Source organism: Accipiter gentilis, chromosome 7, assembly GCF_929443795.1.
Source record: "Accipiter gentilis chromosome 7, bAccGen1.1, whole genome shotgun sequence".
NCBI classification, from domain to species: domain Eukaryota; kingdom Metazoa; phylum Chordata; class Aves; order Accipitriformes; family Accipitridae; genus Astur; species Astur gentilis.
Genome location: NC_064886.1, coordinates 14,232,934 through 14,253,017, shown reverse-complemented (window position 1 = coordinate 14,253,017; position 20,084 = coordinate 14,232,934). Strand labels below are relative to the sequence as shown.

Below are 20,084 nucleotides of genomic sequence, written 5' to 3'. Positions count from 1 at the left end.
CCAAAATGATCCAGTGGCTCTAAATTGCACTTTGTATCTCCACTTCTATTAAGCCCCTTTATCATTTCCTCAGAATCCACCATTATTTCATAACTAGGCTTGGAGATCTATTGATTTACGCACTAATGCAAGTTTCATGCCCAAATACAGTATGTGCCCGATCAACATTCAAAGTTGCCCTTCTCTCCTCCCTCAAAGGTGAGGCTGATATGCCAGTACCACATTCAGCTTTTTCCTTCATGTGGTATGTCTTTGAAAGTAAGAAAGGAAGCAGCAGGCAATATTCTTCTCCTGTACATTATCTGTACACAGAAAGAAGGAACAGATTTGCTTTTAGGTAATTATTTCCTGAGGAAAAAAAACCAAAACCCAAACACTGGAATCAATATCCTTGTCAAATCCAATTTATTTGTAGAAGGTCTCAGTCTTTTACACAGAAACTGCCGAAAAGCAAACCCCAAAGAAGCCAAAGCCATGGAACAGAAGCACTAGTATCTGAATGCCTGGAAGGAACTTTGTAACTACTGCTAACTGAAAGGGAATAACCAAGAATTGATGACACAATAGAAAAACTCAAAATATACAGCAGGAAGAGATAGCTCCAGTCCCTTCTTGATTAATGGATTAAATCCATAGCTCTGCAGGTGTCAAGGACTTGCTGCTTGTGACAGAGGCTGCCATGGTTTGTGCTAACAATCCACTCCCAGCCCTCTCATTCCTTACTTGTCCAGGGAAATGACAACATTCTAGAGGACTGATTATTGTTCGTGTTTCATCACAAAAGAATCAGACAAATTATGTGAATCCAGGCAAGCCTGAACAGCACCATGGCTCGACTGTCAGGTTATTCATAATCGGTCATCTTCCTGAAACCTAAGGGTTCAGAGGGAACACTGACTTTCAGCTGCTCATTTGGAGATCAAAATAACAGCTAGAGTGTAAAATCCATTTACTCAATCTCCTCCATTATAATTTAGCAGCTAGGTGTCCGGTTCTGCCTAGAAGGCTTGCAAAACCAAACCTGAGTTACTCCCTTAACGGAACTGCAAATATTTTTGACCAAGTTAGCGGTGTTTTGCTGGAAAGCAGTCCTCACCTACACCCAGTTCTTAAGAGTAAAACTGCTTGTCACTCATACCAAAACGGCTGTTTACATTCACTGCGTGAGCCAGTGCAACATCACTCACTGTGCAAAGGCTGGATACCCAGGAGTGTGCTACTTTTCGGGGGTGGGCTCTGCAGCACTGAATTCTCATTCCACAAAGAAAAGGAAGTCACGCAAAATACACCAGCCCAGCATCACTACAAAGTAGACCTCAGCATCAAGTCTAAGCATCATCTGGGGCTCACATATCTTTATCCCAAGTAGCCAAAATTTGGTAGCTTTCTGGACATAGTCTAAAAAGCTCCTGTGTGAAATCACTTTAGGGATGATTGCTGACTTGACATTTTTAGTGACGATGTAAGAAAAGAAGCCCTTGTTTAAAACCACAAGCTTCTCTGAGGTGGTGACACGGAGGAGTGACTCATGCCCTGGTCAAAGTCAGTCCTGGAAGCAAAAGCCAGCACGTTACAAACTTGGATCTCACAGAACCCAGAGAAGCTCTCTGTGCAGGCAAAGAAATCTCTAACTCCTACAGTGGCGTGCTGACCTGTGCCAATCCTAACACTACTCTTGCTCATAAAGCTGGATACTACTTCACTGGAAACTGAATTCAGGAAAGCCTTGGCTGAGGTGGGCCTTCTGAAAACCCAAACAGCGCTGGTCCCCAAGTTGCAGCTCTTACACAAGCTTTCTATTGCATTTCTTTTACTGCAATCAGGTACAGGCCTTAGCAGAGTGCTAGGTTTTGCAGATACTGTGAGAGGTAAGTAAAACCAGAAGACTGCATTTCTTTCAGCTAAAATCCATGTGCTCTGGAGGTCAAGTGGGGACATTTAAAGGAGATCCTCAGGAAGTATTACATTTCCCTTTTGAGTCACAAGTCCAAACAAAACAAAGCATATGGCCTTTTAGTGCATTCCCAAGTTTCCTGCACTGGTCAGATTTCCCTTTGTTCTGCTTAATCCTATCACATTTGAACTGGACAAACCTGTATGAATCCAGTCAAGCTGATCTTCTCTAAAGAGAGCTGCTAAAGACAGAAAGGGAAAGGCAAGGAATTTATGCTCTCTCATACAAATCCAACTACTTGATGCTCAAGCACTATGGCTGTTCACATCACTGAACTCATCCTCTCAGCCATGCAGGTAATTCAGTCTAAGATGTAATGCAGTGCTAGTGCCCTAGAAGACCCAGAATCCTCAAATGAATTCATATGGCAAGTGTTTTCTTAGCAGCTTGGTACTTGGCCTTCCTCCTGGAAAGTAAGCCTTCCTCCAGGGTATGAGGGAGTTTGGTCTGGATCCCTAATGAAGCAAGGCTACTGTCTGCAATGAAAGGCTGAAATCAATCAGGCAAAGGATAGCAACGCACTTTTTAATGAGGGTTTCAATGTATACCTACATCACAGGTCAGATTTTTGAATCCCAGTGGTTAATCAGAGGCCCCTCAAAGACCAGCTGTTTGAAGTATACACAGGAACAATATGAACTGGAAAGTGTATGTCTGTAGCTTTGTACACCCAGAGCCAAACATCTGGGCCAGACAAAGGCTGAACTTTAGTGAATTGAACAATCGTGCAGGAAGTGTCCAGGACAACATTCTGCAGACTGAGTCAAATCTCTCACAAGTTCTTACTAAGCTGAAATCACAACACCTGCAGAACCTGAGACTTCAAGGACAGTAGGGGTAAAAATAAAGCTTCTGTCCTGTTAGGAAACCTGGAAAACCAACCTGCCCCACTCTCACCTAATTCTGTACTGGCTGCTTCACACTCCTCCTTCAGCAGCCCTCCACAGAGGGATTCAGAACACCTGTCCTACCCTGATCTGCTCAGCCAGGTCCTCCTAGTAAGTGGCCAGAATTGAGGTTTCAGTTGTATAAATCAGATCACCCTCAAGCCTCGCACAAAATCAGCAATGATTCCGGAAGACATGGACAAGAATCTGCAAACACCTCCTCAAAAAGCTAGGAAAGTATCAGTGCCGGTCTCCTGGTAAGCAAGGAAACTCTTTGGTCCTACGCAGTCCTGAAGATGACAACACTGCTTTTGGTGTAAAGGGCATACATCTTGTAAAATAAAAAACACTCAAGCCACAACGAGTCTCAACATAGTAACGATCGGGCACATGTGCTGGGATCCCCTATGGAGCTCCCTCATCCTTCAGCTCAGCCTCCTGGCTGATCCCTGGAAATTCTGCTGGGCCCCTCCACCACTTCGGTGGGGAAGGCCAGTCGGGAAACTGCTGCCAATCCAGCCAACGGTGTAATCTGGACCTTACCCATTTCTGACAGCACAGGACTGGGAGACTGAGGGCTGAAGCTGCACACTGGGCAGTGAGTGACTCTTGGCAGCTTCCCCCACCAGTAATAATGAAAATACATATTAAAACCAGCTTGAGATCAGCAAGAAGGCTATGTGATGCTAGGCTTTGTGCAAGGGCTCAGACTAGACAACAACTTTCGAAGGAAAAGTGACCCTTTCTTTCTGCAAGTATCCAGTCGATGAACTGCAAGGGCCTGATCTTTTTACGTTTCTGGTTTCTGCAAGTAATTTTCCACTGAGTTCCTAGGAACTGAGGCTGGTCTCTCACCTCTTTGGAGAGCAGAGATTGGGAGCAGTCTTTTGCTTGAGTGGTTAGCAGCCTGATCAACCATTCTGTTGTTTGTAAATCCTGTGTAAAGTGTCATGGGATTTGGAAAGCTGTTTCTCACGCAGAGGCTGAATCAAAAACCAGCTTGTTTCAATTTCTTGAAAGTATCTCCAGGACTCAAAAGATCCCCTAAAAGAACCCCAGAGAAAAACAGAAGGCATAATGGAGAAACAAGAATGAAGAGGTAATCCCATGTGCTAAAAATGTTTATGAATATAGATGCACCACAGTCACCCATTTATCTTTTCTCTGCTTGACCTTTTTGATAAGGTATTGGGGTTTTTTTGACACAAGAATAGGAGGACGCTCCTGCCAAGTTACCACCTCTGCAATATATACGCACAGTGCTTATGCAATAGGCTGTGGTCCTGTGGTATCAGTAACAGAGAGACACGAAGTTCTTAACAAAAGCTCCCACATCGTTTCCAATCTCTTCTCCTCAAAAAGCTCAAGAAGTGAAAGCTATCTGCTGTTTAATACAGTAGCAGCAGTCACACCCTGAACTTGTCATTCCTGCACTTCTATTAGCAGTGGCTGCATTAACCACTAATATAGATTATCAATTAGGAAAGCCTTTCTCAGCCTGTTCCTTACTTCTGGAACTCCAATCAGATGTGATAAAGCTATAAGGAATAAGGTATATTCCCCTCTTAAGTCTTTCCTGTTCATGCTGCTACAGGCAGCAGATAATCCACTTCTGGCAGACAACTATGTAATAAATTATTTTGAAGTAGTGGCTTCACTACAGAAGAGGAAAAGGGACAGAAAACAGAAAAGCAGAGAAACAAATACCTTTCCTGCTCATTTTCTGCAAAGCTCTGTTGCTTACTGCAGCAAGTACTACTTTCCTACTTTTGCCTCCACAGCCCGTTTCTGACATCTTACTCAATGTTTTCATGCATGACAAATTGCTTTAGTCTGAAGACTCGAAATTTCCAGTTCTCATTTGTGAGGTATTTATATCCTGTCCTCATTTTCCAGACTGTTTGCAAACAAAACAAAATAACTGCGGTCATAAGATTTTCAGATTTTTCCTTCTGAAAAATTTGGCAGCCCCAGGGACAGACACCTCTTCATATGGATGAGTCCCACACAAATGCCATGGGCAGAGAAACTGCTGTGGGCTCCCTCAAGCTGTGGTTAATAAATGAATTTGATTCTTAGCACTCCATCTGAGACTGACAATAAATGAAGCACAAACGAGGAAGCAAGTGACCAGGTGATGATCACTTCAGGATCTTCAGTGAGAAAGAGACAGAGTTGGCCGTATGAGGAATTATATTTTAAAATACCTGAAAGCCACTTGAATGCAATGGAAAAGGATCACTGCTATGAATGATAACCCATGCAAAGCTAAATTCTGCATAGAACAGGAGCAGCACCTAGCCCACTGCTGTGCACCCAAGTAACTAACAATACACAAGCAGAAGAGTAAACAGAAGGGGATCTTGGCAACAGTTAAGATACTGCTCAGGAAAAACACACACACACACATAAAGAGCCTGTTTCGCTATGCAGTATGGAAGGTCTGGGTGTGCTTTCTATTTCCCCAAAGATGTGCTACAGAAATCAGAACCTAATATAAATGCGATTTCGCAAGCACACGTTAGCTAACCAGAAGTGTCTTTACCTCACTGCATACACTTCTCAAATTCTCTTAAAAATTATCAACAACTGTAAGAAAATCACACATACATGCAATGTTTCATGCACATTAAGCTCGGGCTGTGACTGCGAAGTGGAATGGGGTAGTAACAGACCAGCCCGTCCCAAAAGACATGCAAGAAAGATGGGCTACAGGACTCTAGCCCACCTTCAATGAGCTGGAAGCCTTCATGAAGCATTCCAGGATGGCCTGAACCACGCCAAGCCAAGAGAAGGTACCGCATGGTGTACCGCCACACAACAGAAGCCAGACAGCTCAGATATGACTGCAGGGACTAAGTCAGTAACAACAAACAGTCTTCCACCACCTCCTACACAACATCTCTCCAGCCTGTACAGATAAAGGACAGGGAGGTTCACCACCCTCTCTGGAAGCAAAGGGCCAGTGTTTCTGGCTGCTTTATTGTCCCCGCAGCCCCTTTTGAGTGGATTGTGCTCTTCTCCAGTTGTTCTCCACACAAATATAGCATGTAGCATGTGTAACAAGACGCTTTCATCAACAGTTCACTACATCACATAGCTATATAGAGACGGAAGTGCCACATAACTCAGTGGAGTCTGAATCAGCCCCAACCCACACTTGAGAGCTGTTCATCACATAACTGAACATTTATGTTACAAATGCATTGGATTTATCACAAGCAATATGGACACTGAAGAACAACAAATTAGTTCAGAAAATGTTCTGTACCACAGAAATATCATTCTCTGCTTCTGAACGTACATGGCAGTACAGAGATGAGTGCACTTCTATTTGCTATATGCTAGCTAGTCCGGGTTTTTGGTACAGGCATGGAAACTGTTACCAGTATCAAGTCAGAAAAATGCTTTTCCCAGAACCTCATCACACAGTCTGAACCATTCCTGCTCAACACATGTACCCTTGGCAGCCACAGATGTCTCCTGGGACCTGGCACATACCAGGGTGCCAGCTATGTGTGCCCTGAAAAGACAGACCCCTGCATGCTTCAAAAGTGCAATGCACAGGCTCCTCTCTGTCAGGGGCCAAGCAGCTGCAATGGGACTGAGGAAGTTGATCACAGCTGGAAGAGCAACTCTCTGTGAAGTGACTAGGCTTGCTCCAGGGAGAACTGCAATGGCGGAGTTGGGTGACAGCAGAGCAGCACCACTGACTCTGCAAGGATGTGGCACAGTGCAGCCATGTGCCAGAACGTGCAGGCTGCTCGCATCCCAGCTACAAGGTCAGCCACTGGCACTGTGGTGAGGAAAAGCTGTGCTCACTATTGAGCATGACCTCTTACTCTAGCTTCAATCTCAGTGACACGCTGCAGCAGTGTGAACTAGGAGAAGTCTACACAGCTGTGGAAGGGCTCTGGATGCCTGACAAGGTATCAGGAGGGGAACCTGGCCCACAGCTCATCAGTTGCACATGTTCTGATAAGCTCACTCCATGCTGACATGCCCTACAGTGGTTTCTCCAGAGAGGAAGGGTTGCACAGATTCATGCTTCCAGCCAAATCTGCAGCACAACTGCAAGCACAGGGACCCTCACAATTGAAGCACAAACAGTTGTTATTTCACCTCTGGCAGGAGCCCTGTGGCTGCCAGCACAGTCTAAACACAGAAATCATTCTGGGCCAGGAAAGGATGCGGGCAGGCAACCAGGGAGGCACTCCATATTTTGGACAAGCTCCTATGCCATTCATTCAGAAAGAAGTTCAGCTAGGGGCACACACACCTTGCTTAAGCAGGAGTCGGAGCCAATACTACTCCGCCACATTTGCTTGGAGCCGTTCAGCTTGCAGTGCCGAGGGTGACCAGTTTACAGCATCGGCAGCACCCCAGCCTTTGCACCACCCAGAAGAGGGTAGCTCAGAGCACTGCAGGAAAGGTTCAGAGTACACTGGAGGGCCCTACAGGTCATGTTTTATGAAGAATGAAGAGTCGCTCCTGAAGGACAGTTGTGCCAGTTCTAACTCAGACTGTGTTCCAGTCTTTTTCCTTATTTAACTCAGCAGAATATATATGTTTAAAATGACTGGCAAGGAACATGTTAAAAAAAATATTCTTTTGCCCTGTACCATAATGCACACAAGGAGTTCAGGCAAAAGGCTAAATACTTACGGCTTTGCTATTTACTGAAGATGTGGCTTGTACAGACAAAGCACGGCAGGAAGGACACCTGGAAAGCATTTCCCCTTCCCTTCAGGAAGGGGCAGAAAACCTTGGCTTTACAGAATTTACCGATTTCAGTAGAAAGGAATGATCTATCTTTCCTTCTGCATCTCCTTCTGGAAATAAGAAAGTGAAATTTGATCTTTGACTTGCACAGCCTGACAGCAAGTAGCTGTAGTTTACAAAATGTAGGAGCTTTATGCTGTGTTTCATTGTTGGCTCCGACATGCTTTAAAGGGAACTGGGGAAAACTAGTAGAATTGCAAAGCTAAATACTCACCAGCGGCTGAGCTGCACACAAAGTACGTTCAGACAGTTGCAGAATCTGCAAATTCCCAACTGAATCCAGACCCTGGTTATGTCTGTCACAGCAATCATATTTCACTAGCACTCCACCTCCAGAGATGTACAGCAGACAGTTGTCCCTGACAACCTTCCAACATGACAGTCCTCTCCTGCCAGCAAAGGCCTCTCATCACAGTCAGCTCCATGCCAGTGCTTTCTCTGCAGTAGAAAGCGTAGCACCTAACTGGCTTCTTGAGTCTCCTTGGCTTCATGCCCATGGTTTCTCTTTATAGTGGGAATTTCTGCATTCTGATGTTTCCTCTACCAACAAGAACTTTCATAGCTATGCAAGAGCAAGGTGACACAGAAAGCCCATGTAAGCCTGCATAACCTTTCTTCTATGCCACTTAGCCACCCAGTTCTAATTAGCATCCTCATCATCCCTTTTTCCCACAGTCAACCTTTCTGAAAAAAATCTGCTGAAGCTGCAAACGTGAACACTGCCTTACACTTGCCATCATTTTTAAAAACCATCTTGAGACAGTAAAATCTAGTTCATCAGTCCTGTTACTAAGCATACCCACCTGCTGCAGACAATTCTCAGAGCTACATATGCTCGTGGAAATACCTCAGTGCAGCAGCCAGTGGCCACAGAAACAAGCAGGCAGTAACAAGAGGGCACTGAGCCCTAGCCAGTTCTGCACCTCTTCCATCCAGAAACACCTGCTTCTAGAGGGGAGATGGGGGAAAATCCCTTCAAAACCAGGCCAAGAATGATTGTTGCATGCTGTTGGCCATCCTGAGTCAACACAAGGGCAAACTAGCACTGAAAGTCCATCAGTCTGTCCTCTGCTCTCCTCCAGGCCCCACCACCCTTCCCACAGTCACGCTCCCTGAGAAAAGGGGCAGCAGGAAACAGACTCGAGTTGTTCAGCTGCATCTTCATCCTAGCCCCAGGGAGAGTTCAGGGGTGCAAACGATCCTCTTCCTCACCCAATGCCTTCTGTTTATTCCCACCTGGCAAAGAGGGATGCTGCATCTTTAACGAAAGGCCCAGTCCGGCTCCAAACGTGCCAGCCAGCCAACATACAGGAGCTGCCAGCACCCAGTGGCCTTCTGGCAACATCATCCTCCCCAAAAGCATAGTGCTGGCAATGCACTTTCACACAAGCATTAATTTTATTATGGTTACTTTATGATTTTGCCTTACTGCCCTGCTATTTTTGAATGTGGGGCTGTAATAAAAGGCGTCTGATGGCCCAGGAGAGGAGAGCTATTATATTGTGGAGTCCCTGCAGTACCAGTGGCCTCTGCAAGACAAGGTTCAAGCACAGCCTGTGTGAGGGTTTGGACACTCAACCCGAGGAAGGGCTCCACAGCTTTCTTTTCCCTTTCCACTTCTGCTTGTCAGTCCTCACAGCTTCAAAACACTCCCCCAAGTAGTACTTTTCCAAATTAAATGCTTTGGAAGGAACACAGGTCCTTCCAAATGGCCATGAAAAAGGGCCACTCCAGCCCATCCTGAGAGATCACCCACCATTAGCTCCACCTTGGCACTCTGACTTTACGGAATTTGTAATACAAGAAAGTTCTGCACACCTGCGGAGCAGCTAGAGATGAACACGCACACGGGAGACTACTGTTACAAGCATTGAAAGTTTTCATATTTATTTTTTGACTCCAATCTTTCCTCTGACCCTGGCATAGCTCATAGCTCATTGCATTACCCTTGTCTAAATCACAGCTTGTGATGTGGCATCAACACACACTACACAGGTTACCCTATAGCTTTCAGAAGATCAGGTTACCTGGTGTTAGAATCAAAATAGTTACTTCAAAAATATAGTACAGATATTCTGCACCTCCATTATTAAAAATGGATACATTTGTACTGCAAGACAACTCACATGCACTACCTATCTTATAAACCCCAACAGAGGCAAGACACAAACTGTTTTTGCCCTGAGACAGTGAACTCCTGGTCTGTCTTTGCAGTGGTGCAGACAGACCAGTCTCAGCCAAAACTCTGCATGAGAACCAACACCTGACTCTATCCTCGATATCCCCTACTGGTTTCTTGCAGCAAAGACAGGGTCAGACCGAGTATTTAGCTGTCACACCTTGAAGCCTGCCATTAAGGAACCAGGCCAACGAATTTGAAAAAGGAACTTCTGCAATTTATGATTTGAAGGGCATGGCTTCTCTGGCATCCTTAGGTTCTTGAAAGACAAATGACCTTGTAGTACTACTCCTAAGTTGTAATAATGTCTTGCATTGATCAGGAAACAGGCAGTCTAGGCGATTAAATTCACCACCTATTTTTCCTGGGAGATGATCACAGGACACAGATTTTAAGTTCAGTGTCAAGTTCAACTCAGCGAGTTACAGTAAAGGTTAACTTGATCCCATAAGTGAAACCTTGCCTTGCCACCCTGCTCCATCCTACTCGCATGTACAAAGTCTTTTATATGAAAACATAGGAATTCATTAGAGTTTATCTTCTATCCAGACTTTAAATAATTACTGTATCTGATCTTCTGCCCCACCACCTCTCTCTACAAAGCATCAGTTTGATTTATTCCCTGCTTTGAGCAGAGATACCTTCAGTCATTAGCACTTAGCCATGTTGTCATGGCTGAGCCCTGTCCTGTATGTTTAATCTTGAGTGTTTTTTGACTTGGCAGAGGTGACCTCCCTATTGTAACTCCATTGGCTGGCAGAAAAATGACTCTTCTATCAGAAATCCTGTACTAGTGTAACTGCAGGCCTTAGTCCTCTCCAAGGAAAAACTCATAGACTGCAAGCTTCTGATGCTCATCAGAGCCAGCTTCTGTGACAGGCAAAAGACAATGAGCTAAAATAATGTAACCCCAGTCTCCCCTCTTAACATGATCTGTCACTCTTCCTCCTGCATATCACAAGTACCTTGGCTGCTGGTTTAGGGAACCTCTTTTTGTAAAATTCCCAGAAGTTTCAAGGGCACTATATAAAAACTGGAAAAAAGAGCTGCAGCCCAACCTACCAGTACATACTTTCCTCAGCACATTAACCAACAGGCAATGTGCGCTGACATTTTAGTAACAGAAAGTATGGTATACGTCACAAGAATGCGAGGCTACTGCCAGTGTAGGACAGGGCTGTAACTCTTTATCTGTGCATCATCAAGCAGCAAGGAAACCAAGTCAACATTTCACTCCACCATAGCCAGGCTGGCTTAGAGAGTGGATCCTCTCATCCCTGCTCAGAAGTACTAACCCCTGTGCCAGACAGCATGTCATTATTTCAGGACAGGAGTGGTTAAACTCTAACAGCCTGCAGCTGGCTCTGAACAAGAAAGGAAAAGACAAGCCTGTACCTAGGGGCGGCACCAGCCTCAGAGTATTTGATTTCCACCTCTGTGCATGAATTAAGTGGGTCTTAGTTGGAGCTAGTGCTAGTGGAGCTGCCCAAAGGTGAGTTCCCTAATGCGCACCCACACACAGAGCTACGGTCCTGCCAGCCACCAGCCCCTGTGGTCGCTCCATGATCAAACAAGGTATGCAACATCCCACTGACTTAGGAAGGTATGGTCAAACCTTGTGCTGTCTACCTAGGAGACATAAAGACACAGTTCAGTGATGCCCACCCTGCCACCAGTGGCATGGCTGAAACATGGATAGGTGTATCTACATCAGCTTCACTTCAGCTAGTACAGGAGACATCACTGTAAAAAGAACAGCAGTGTAGACTTTATCGGGATTCTCAACTTGAGTACATTCCCAGGGTCTGCAGCAGGCCAAGACAGCCCACGCTGAAATCTGCTCTGGTTAATTTTCACAGAGAAATGACAGACTACCAAGCTGTGCTGCTATTTCCTCTTTAACTGCATCCAAACAATCTCAGAGCTGAACTCCCGCACTCACCTCCATCAGAAGAGATGCAACTGTCCTTCCAGATGGTCCTGCCTACCTTCCTCTCTTCTACTGCACCTCACTTCTGTTGTCATCCTTTTTAGGATGGTATCCTACTGACCATCTGCAAAGCTCCACAGGAACCAAAGAATTCATGGAAAGAAAGACCGAATCCCTTATGATTTCTAGTCTCCTGAATCAACTGTACTTTTAAGTCTGCTAATTCTCTCAGAAACAATCTCACAGAATTAACCCATATGAATTTCTTGACCAGCCACTGCAGCTAGTCAAAAAATCCAACCCATCACTTAACTGTGATGGAAAGCACTGAAATGACACTGGAGATGGCTACTTCATGGTGCCCATTACAGCATCTTGCTAAGAACCAGTCTTCTTACTTATCCGCATAGACCAAAACCACATGTATATTCAATACCCCAAGGTCTCTCTTGGAGACACTAGAGGTATGCCAAATCCCAGCTATTTCTGCTCCATTCTCTCTCTGAGCACAAGTATGACAAAACAGCCTGAACTTTTGCCCACATTGTGACTGCAAAGAGCAGACGACCTGTCTGGACATACGGACTGCACTCAGAATGATACCGCACTTGTAACGGGAGCTGCACAGACTCCCTGTGCCAGAGAAAAACGTTTAAAATCTTCAGTCCATCTGAGCAGCTTATATGATTCCCTACTCAGCTGACAAAGTTCCCCTTCTCCAGGCTTGTGTGGGGGAGGACAGACCTGAACGCTACAGCCAGACCCTCTGCAACTTCCTCCTCCGTTTATGGGTGACACAATCCAGCAGAAGCCCCTGGTACAAACATTTGCTTCAGCAGCTTCAGAACCCAATGGTCCCTCCGAGGATAGTAGTATCCCATACAAAGGAACACTTTTTACCTTCTGCACCAATTCTCTGTACAGTTGGAGGTAAAACGATTACCTCACTACAGTCGCACACCAAATTCCCTTCTGGTGGAATTCACATCAGCACTACTGCAACTTTATAACATTTGCATTATAAAAATGTCTGCAAAGGAAGCCAAGAAAAACAGCTTTTTGTTCAGAGGAAGCTCTGTGGTCAAGATGATGTCATCAGAAAGCGCCAAATTAATTTCCTGTGGTTACATCCTACAGGAAATCCAAGAAGCTCAGCTTTCTTGCTAAACCAAGTAGTCATTTATTGTCAATAACTGTTAATTATGTGCCCAGATGTGTCATAAACTAAGAACTATCACGATTAGCCTTCATTCCCTGGATTCCTCCCAGATCGACTGTTGGGGTCTGTTTAGATCAGCAGCCTGAAGTCAGTGAAACGCACCAGCCCAGGGGCTCCGGGGCATACCAGCTGCTGTGCTCGCAGCACACGCCAGCGCAGCGGGTTTCCTGCTATTTACTTCAGCCCCCTCCCCACAACAGGGGGATCTGCTGCTTAGAGAAACACTACAGACGAGGAGCAGCTACGTAGATTAGACTCTTAGCAGGAACAGGGACCCCTAATCAAGAAAACTATAAAAACAATGATGAGTAACAGCTTTTCTGCTCTGCATGAAGAGAAACAAGACAATCAGGATTGATTCAGGAGGTTTTCCAGCTGGTAAAATAATCATGAAAATATCTAGCAGGTCCCTCCCCCAGTCACAGTCCTTCCACAACCTACAGAAAGATGCATCTCTCCAAGACTTACTTGATATTTAACTTAGAATCATAGAATGGTTTGGGTTGGAAGGGATCTTAAAGATCATCTAGTTCCAACCCCCCAGCCATGGGGAGGGACACGTTCCATTAGTCCAGGTTGCTCATAGCCCCATCCAACCTGGCCTTGAATGCTTCCAGGGATAGGTCATCCACAACCTGTTCCAGTGCCTCACCACCCTCACATTGAAGAACTTCTTCCTTACATCTAATCTAAATCTACACTCTTTCACTTTAAAGCCTATTAAAACTTATAAAATAACACTTCAGTAAAGCACTCTGCTAATTCAAATTGATCTTTTCAACAACTTATCAATGGGAAACTGATCTCACCCAGTTTTTAGATCTCCCCAGAACTACTTGCGTTTACATGAATTCACACCTGCCCTGCTGCCTCTAGCCACTCCTTTCACCTGCCATGCAGCCCACAAGCCCTTCATTTTCCCATTCATAGTAGAGGGGTATCCACTGCTGGGGGGGAGGAATAGCCTTTGTATCTGTAACTTGCACTAAAATTATGATTCTGTCCTTACAGTGAACTTTTGGTAGAAACCTCTTGGGACAGACTCTTCAGTCCATGCAGCACGCTTCCCTGCCCTGGCAGGGAGCCCAGCATAACACCTCGAGAGCTGAATGGTAAATGGTCAAGGCAAACCAGATCTAGGCCAAGCAACCCCTACACTTTACACACTGTATTTTCAGGTTTGCATGGATTCTTTTTCTTTTCACTACTTTTTAAAAATAAAGCGTATTCTATGTGGACATTCAGGACAGGGAGATAGCTCATTACTTGTGTGGAAAAGGCACAACATAGGATGCACCCTAATAGAGTTTGAATCAGTAGCACCTGCATCACAGGTAAAACAAGAGCTGATGACAGCCAGGGCTAAACTGCAGAGATGTTGTATTGATACCTGCTCAGCAGTAGCTTCTACCCTCAGACCCTAGAGCCTATGTACTGTGGGCCAAATGAACAGGAAGGGAGAGGGAGGCTCAGAGCCACATGGGACTTGCTCAAAGCCACATGGAGGCTAGAGGCAGGGGGAGGCAAAAGGACAAACCAAGCATCCTGCCACTTCAACTCACATACTGTAGCTACTGGTACAAACAATTTCCTTAACAAAAGACAAGTGAACAGCTAGCTGCAAAGAGAAATCACGTAGCTTCCAAATTCTCAGAATAAAATGGGCAGACAGACAAGGCTTCTTCACATGTTTGTACCTCTCCAGAAAACCATGCAGTGCTGACTCCCAGTTCAGTCCAACAAGCTTCCTACCTCTCTGTCCTTGAGTTTCATGGCGAGCACCAGCTGATGTCTGTGGTTAGTAAGGGCCTCCCGGTAATTTCCTTTGGAGAAGAATGCGGAGCCCAGATTTCCATGAGCTCGGCATTCTCCCGTCTGGTCACCTGAGTCACATGCAAACAAAACAAATGTTAGCTAACAAAGGCGTCACTGGAAGGGTCCAGCAGAAAGACTGGAACATGCTGTACAAGTAATGCTCCAGTGTCAGAACCAGCATCAGAACAAACTTATCCTTATGTTTAATACACAGCCAAAACTCTCCTCTTAGCTGGCCTTCAGAAACTTCTACAATAACTATCAACCTTATTTTTAGAATTGTTTTAAATTTCTTCTTTGGCCTAACACTTGGCAATTTCCCATTCTTCCATGTTTACTCCTTGCTTGACATTAGCAATTTGTTTGTGAAAGTAAGTCAATGGCCCAGGCTTAAAACAAGCAAAGAGCATGTCAGCTTTCTCCAGAAAGCAATTCTGCAGCACAGCTCAGCTCAGCCACAAAGCACCTTCATTACTGTCTTCAAGACAGTAGTCTCTATACTTTCAGTGAACTCTCCTAGCTAGACCCCTCAATCACTGCCTTCTCCACTTCTGCAAGGTTATGCCTTTCTGTCTCACATACTCTCTCCTCTCCTACAGCACCATGAAAGCTTGAAAGCTCTCAGTGTTGTGCAGGATATACTGTACACAAGAGAGATTTTCCAATCTGTTTATTTTTTTAAACACTCTTGTTCATCCATTGTCTCCCAATTTGTTCCTTCCCTGACAACCACCTCAGGAGCTCATACTGAGCACCTTTTTCCATCAAATTATTGAAAAAACAGATTGCTTCATTTAAGACTTATCATAAAGTTTTGAGCCCAAGCCTACACAGGGGATAAGACCAGTTCCCACATACATGACACCAGAAAATTAGAGGACCCTGTAAAACCTTAGCACATTCATTGATCACCTACCCCCTTGCACACATAGGTAAACAGGGCTGCACAAGCCTGTAGTTTGCACATTTCAGATTTGATTTAGCAGCTCGTGAAATCCCACAGAAACCTGAGCATTACAGAGATGCTGACCATTAACACAGCTATTAATTTGTTCCATTTGTAGCAATCCAGCACTCAAGCGAGTGAAAGGAGAACTCTTACCTAAAGTCTTGGCTACATCCAAGTCCTGCTGCATGTATCCAGTGCTTTTCTCTGTATTCCCAAGGGACCAGTACGCACTGCTCAGTGCAGAGAACACTGATCCCCGCAGCTTTAGGCTGCAAGTGCCAATCTTCAGAGCAGCTTCTAGCACCACCACAGAGGCCCCATGGTGGCCCGCAGTCAGAAGTTCCTGGCCAATCACAGACACTACAACAAAGGGGCTCTTGTCCAGCTTCATCTTCTGCAGTTGTTGATAGGTGGGCTCCAGGGACTCTGAAATACAAAAATGAAGGCACAGTTACTCAACAAGCCAAGTTATTTGCACCTAGAAATCACCTTCAAAACTTATCTTCCTTTTTTGGTAACCAAATGACATGCGAGTTAAGGGCCAGACTGCCCAAATCAAACCAAGATTTATTACAGGAACTCAGGGTTCAAATGCATCATCTAATATCTACTATATCAAGATAGATCAACTAGCAAGCCAATGTTTTCACTGCAGAAAGCAATTAATGAAAACAGCACAAGCATGCATAGCAGCCTCATACTGAGCTCTGAAGACTCATCTAATGGCAGAAGGAATACAGAAAACACCTGTAGAGTTTTGTAGGAAACTGGAAATGGGCCACCAGCAGTGTATAACGCCACTGCAGTTTCTGCTCCCTCAGCACAAACTTTCAGCTGAATGTCTGCAAAATCTGTGCCTGTCCAGATCCCACAGCACACAGTATGTGCCAAGAGAGGTGACGAAAACTGCAGAAGGAAGCTGCTCCTTCTTCTGCAGGAGAAGGTACTCCCGCATAATGACAGCACTGGACCTGCCAGAGTACTTATAATTGGTCTAACTGCTTTCATCATTCAGACGATAAAACATCTTGGCTACATGTTTCATTAAGGACATCAGTATGACATGACTCCAGAATTTGCTGACCAAGTGGCATTTCTTGATTAGATGCTCTCACCTGAATCAACCCTACCACAGCAACCTCAGGAAGCCACTTGCTCCCTGTTTTCATCGTTTCTACTTCTCTAAAATCACCAAGAGTATAAACAATGACAGAAGAGGATGTTAACACTTCCCTGAAGATGCAAATAGTGTGAACACAATGCCAGTTACCAACATCCAATTAGATCCTGGCATTAAATGCAGACATAAGAGGACAGAAATAGTTGCTGTAACATGCCACCACTTATCATGCTTATCACTGTAAAAGCAGATACAAACTCAGTTCCTGTCTTAAGAAGCTTACTTAGAATTCTAGCGAGGTAATCCAGGCAAACATAGGGACAGAGACCGGTACAGACAAGGAGAAAGGAAGAAAAAGGAAAACACAAGGGAAGTGCTTCTGGTAACCTTCAAGTCCAGTCGGAAAGGGAGAACCAGCATGATAACAGAAAGGCAGACATGGGGTTCATTAGTGCTCTTGTACGGGTCAGGGAAGAAACAGCCACAACCAGGTGAAAGATGTGGCAACAGCGATTCAGTTATTGGGTAAGGGAGTTTCACCTTCATCTCTAGGTAATGTGGACCCACACCCCCCGAATCCCCCAGTGACTGCATTTAATAATCTTTAGCACACCACTGACACTTGCAACCGTTTTGCCTTTCCAGTTGCTCCTCTTCCTTCTCTGAATGCAAGTATGCTGGAAGCTACCACTCACATCAGTCTATCCACGACTTCAAACAATCTATTATCCTAGTGGAATCAAGTTACAAGGGACTGGCTTTACACCAGAGGTAACACCTGGAGAGATCTTTTATGTCTCTCCTAGACAATGAGCTTACAGAAAGGGGACCAGAACAACACATAACAATTACTTAAGTGCTTGCAGAGTGCCTAGCACAGTGGGACTGTGACTCTGAATAGTCATGACAGTAGTACAGTATACGCACTCTCAAAGTAAAACTAGTACTTTATAAGCAAGGCTGATCTAAAATCTGTGAAACCAGTCAGCGGGAGGATACCAACTGGAAAGCAGCAACACTGAGAAGCACAGTAGGGAGCAGCAATGTAAATATATAGCTGCAGTGCAATAGGACAAAGAGATCAGCCAAATTTAGGGATGCTTACATACAAATACCATATCACCTGCATTCTAAGCAGCAGCCACAGTACCTTAAATGAAATTAGCTTCACAAGGCAACTGCTATATAGAACAGAAACTTCCAGATGAATTCATTTTAGAGGACGGAGAAAAACACTAAGAAAGGAAGCACCAACAGGAACATTTTTTCATTTCAGCGCTTCTTGGCCCCTAAGCCCTGGGGCCCCCAGCAGCATCTGTTGAGGATAAGAATTGCCATGTTCCCTCCTGGGAAATAGCATAAGGACATTGCAACACAAAGCTTGGAAGAGAAACAAAGCAAAGAGGAGACTACCTCCTTCCTCTAGAGAAGAAAATCCTGGAAATGGGGACATTATGAAAGAGAAGCAAAACGCTATACAGCTAACATGGCTTCAAGGTCCATATGATTTCAACATTCTTCCTGAATACAAGTGAATTAGCAGGGCAGCCTTTTTTGCCTTCTGGAACACTGTGTTTTGAAAGACATGAGTACCATGGAAAAGCTGCTGACATGCTCTTCTGGGCAAACTCTGGCCTGGAGCATTTAAGACTCCCTATTCCCAATGGCCAAGAACCATGCTTCGTGCTGGGAAGTTGTTCCAAGTAATAATAAAGCCAGGACCAGAGTAGCGCATACCTCTCATTCTGCACCAATACTGGACAAAAGACAAACAAGCAAGGACTTCATTGGAACTGCTGCAAAACACCAGCCTGATTCATGCCCATTGCCTCTCGAGCTGGCTATCACCATCTTGCTGTCCCACTGAATCAGAAGAGTATTTTTTTGCTCCTCCTCCAACTTCAGGCTCCCTTCTCTGACTCAGCAGAGAAGACAAATCCCGAAGTCTTTCCCTTCAGGCCTCCAGGTTCTCTCCCCCTCAGATGCTGGCAGAGTCAGCCATAGACTGAAACGACTGCCTCTAAGTACCTCAGCAGCAGATTGCCATCCTTGAGAAAATCTCCTGGTGCTTACCTCGCATGGGAGATTTCATGGCGGCCTCGACCATGCCAACCAGAAGCTGAAGACTCTTGGGATCCTGAGCCAGTCCTGACGCAAACGCTGCCAGTGCATCTGCATGACGTCCAAGATACTGAAGGGCCACACCCTGTCGGAAGTATGCCTGAAAAGCCAAAGGAAAGAAGAAATACCAATTACTTAATTGGTAGAAGTCACCAATAACAAATCTGCCTGTGACCTCGTGCTGGTGGACACTGAGCTACACGATCACATTCTAGCTTCTTTGGTCACACTGACTATAATTAGAAAAATCCAACACCACAGTTTGGTTTGTGACTTCCACCCAGCTGCTTATCCTCTTGGTGCAACAACTTTCTCAACCTTTGCAAGGCCTTTGAACTGTTCTGCACACCAGGGATGGTAACTACACTTAAGGCAAAGCTTTCCCCTTGGACTTGGCCAATTAGTTATTCTTAACTACTTATAACCAAATGCTCATTCTCAAGACCTGCATTTCTGTTCTCTTGGCTCACACAGCATACAAATAACTTGATTCCTTTCTCATCAGTTCTTGCCAATGAGTCCAATATAAATATCTAGCACTAGTAGAGACCAAAATGTACTGAAAGCTCAAGTTGCAATGAAATACAATGCAAAGGTCCAGACAGGAGCTGAACCTTCTTTCTCCACACACATCCCCTAAAGCAGACACTGCCCAGCATTGTCTCACTTGTTGGGTGCAGTATATATAGTTATATATAATACACATATATACGTGTGTGTATACACATATATGCACTTCTTAGATTGAGGCAAGATACTCATAATTTTGAACATGTTTACAAGTGCATTTTTCTTTTGTTTCTTCCTTTCCAAGGAAACCATTTATGGGAATGTGCAATACCTTCAAAGTAACCTAAGTCTCTTGTAACCATGTATTTCCATTTCTACATCAGCAACAATATCAATATGCAGCTGCAAAGCATTTCCAAGCAGAGCTTCTGCATCTCCCTAAACTGTGAAACCAGGAACCTACACACAAAGCAAGAACTGCAGGAACATGTTCTGCTCACTCATAAAGCAATGGCAAAGCCCCAGCTCGAAGGGTATCCAGAACTTCCTCGAGATCTACTGGGTAAGAGATCACAGAAACCACAATCCAGTATTTACTCAAAGTACTCGGGTATACTT

The 20,084-nt window shown here is 44.8% G+C and overlaps 1 protein-coding gene across 2 annotated transcripts in view; it reads right to left on the bottom strand.

Annotated features, from left to right (window-relative positions):
* TTC28 (tetratricopeptide repeat domain 28) overlaps nucleotides 1-20,084 on the bottom strand; it is a 197,530-nt gene that overhangs the window by 59,962 nt on the left and 117,484 nt on the right. For both annotated transcript variants that reach the window (XM_049805421.1, XM_049805422.1), the window contains 3 exons: nucleotides 18,909-19,056; nucleotides 15,869-16,141; nucleotides 14,704-14,834 (listed from right to left, as the gene is read on the bottom strand). In XM_049805421.1, coding sequence (XP_049661378.1) covers nucleotides 14,704-14,834; nucleotides 15,869-16,141; nucleotides 18,909-19,056 — 552 coding nt within the window. The remainder of the gene's footprint in view (nucleotides 1-14,703; nucleotides 14,835-15,868; nucleotides 16,142-18,908; nucleotides 19,057-20,084) is intronic.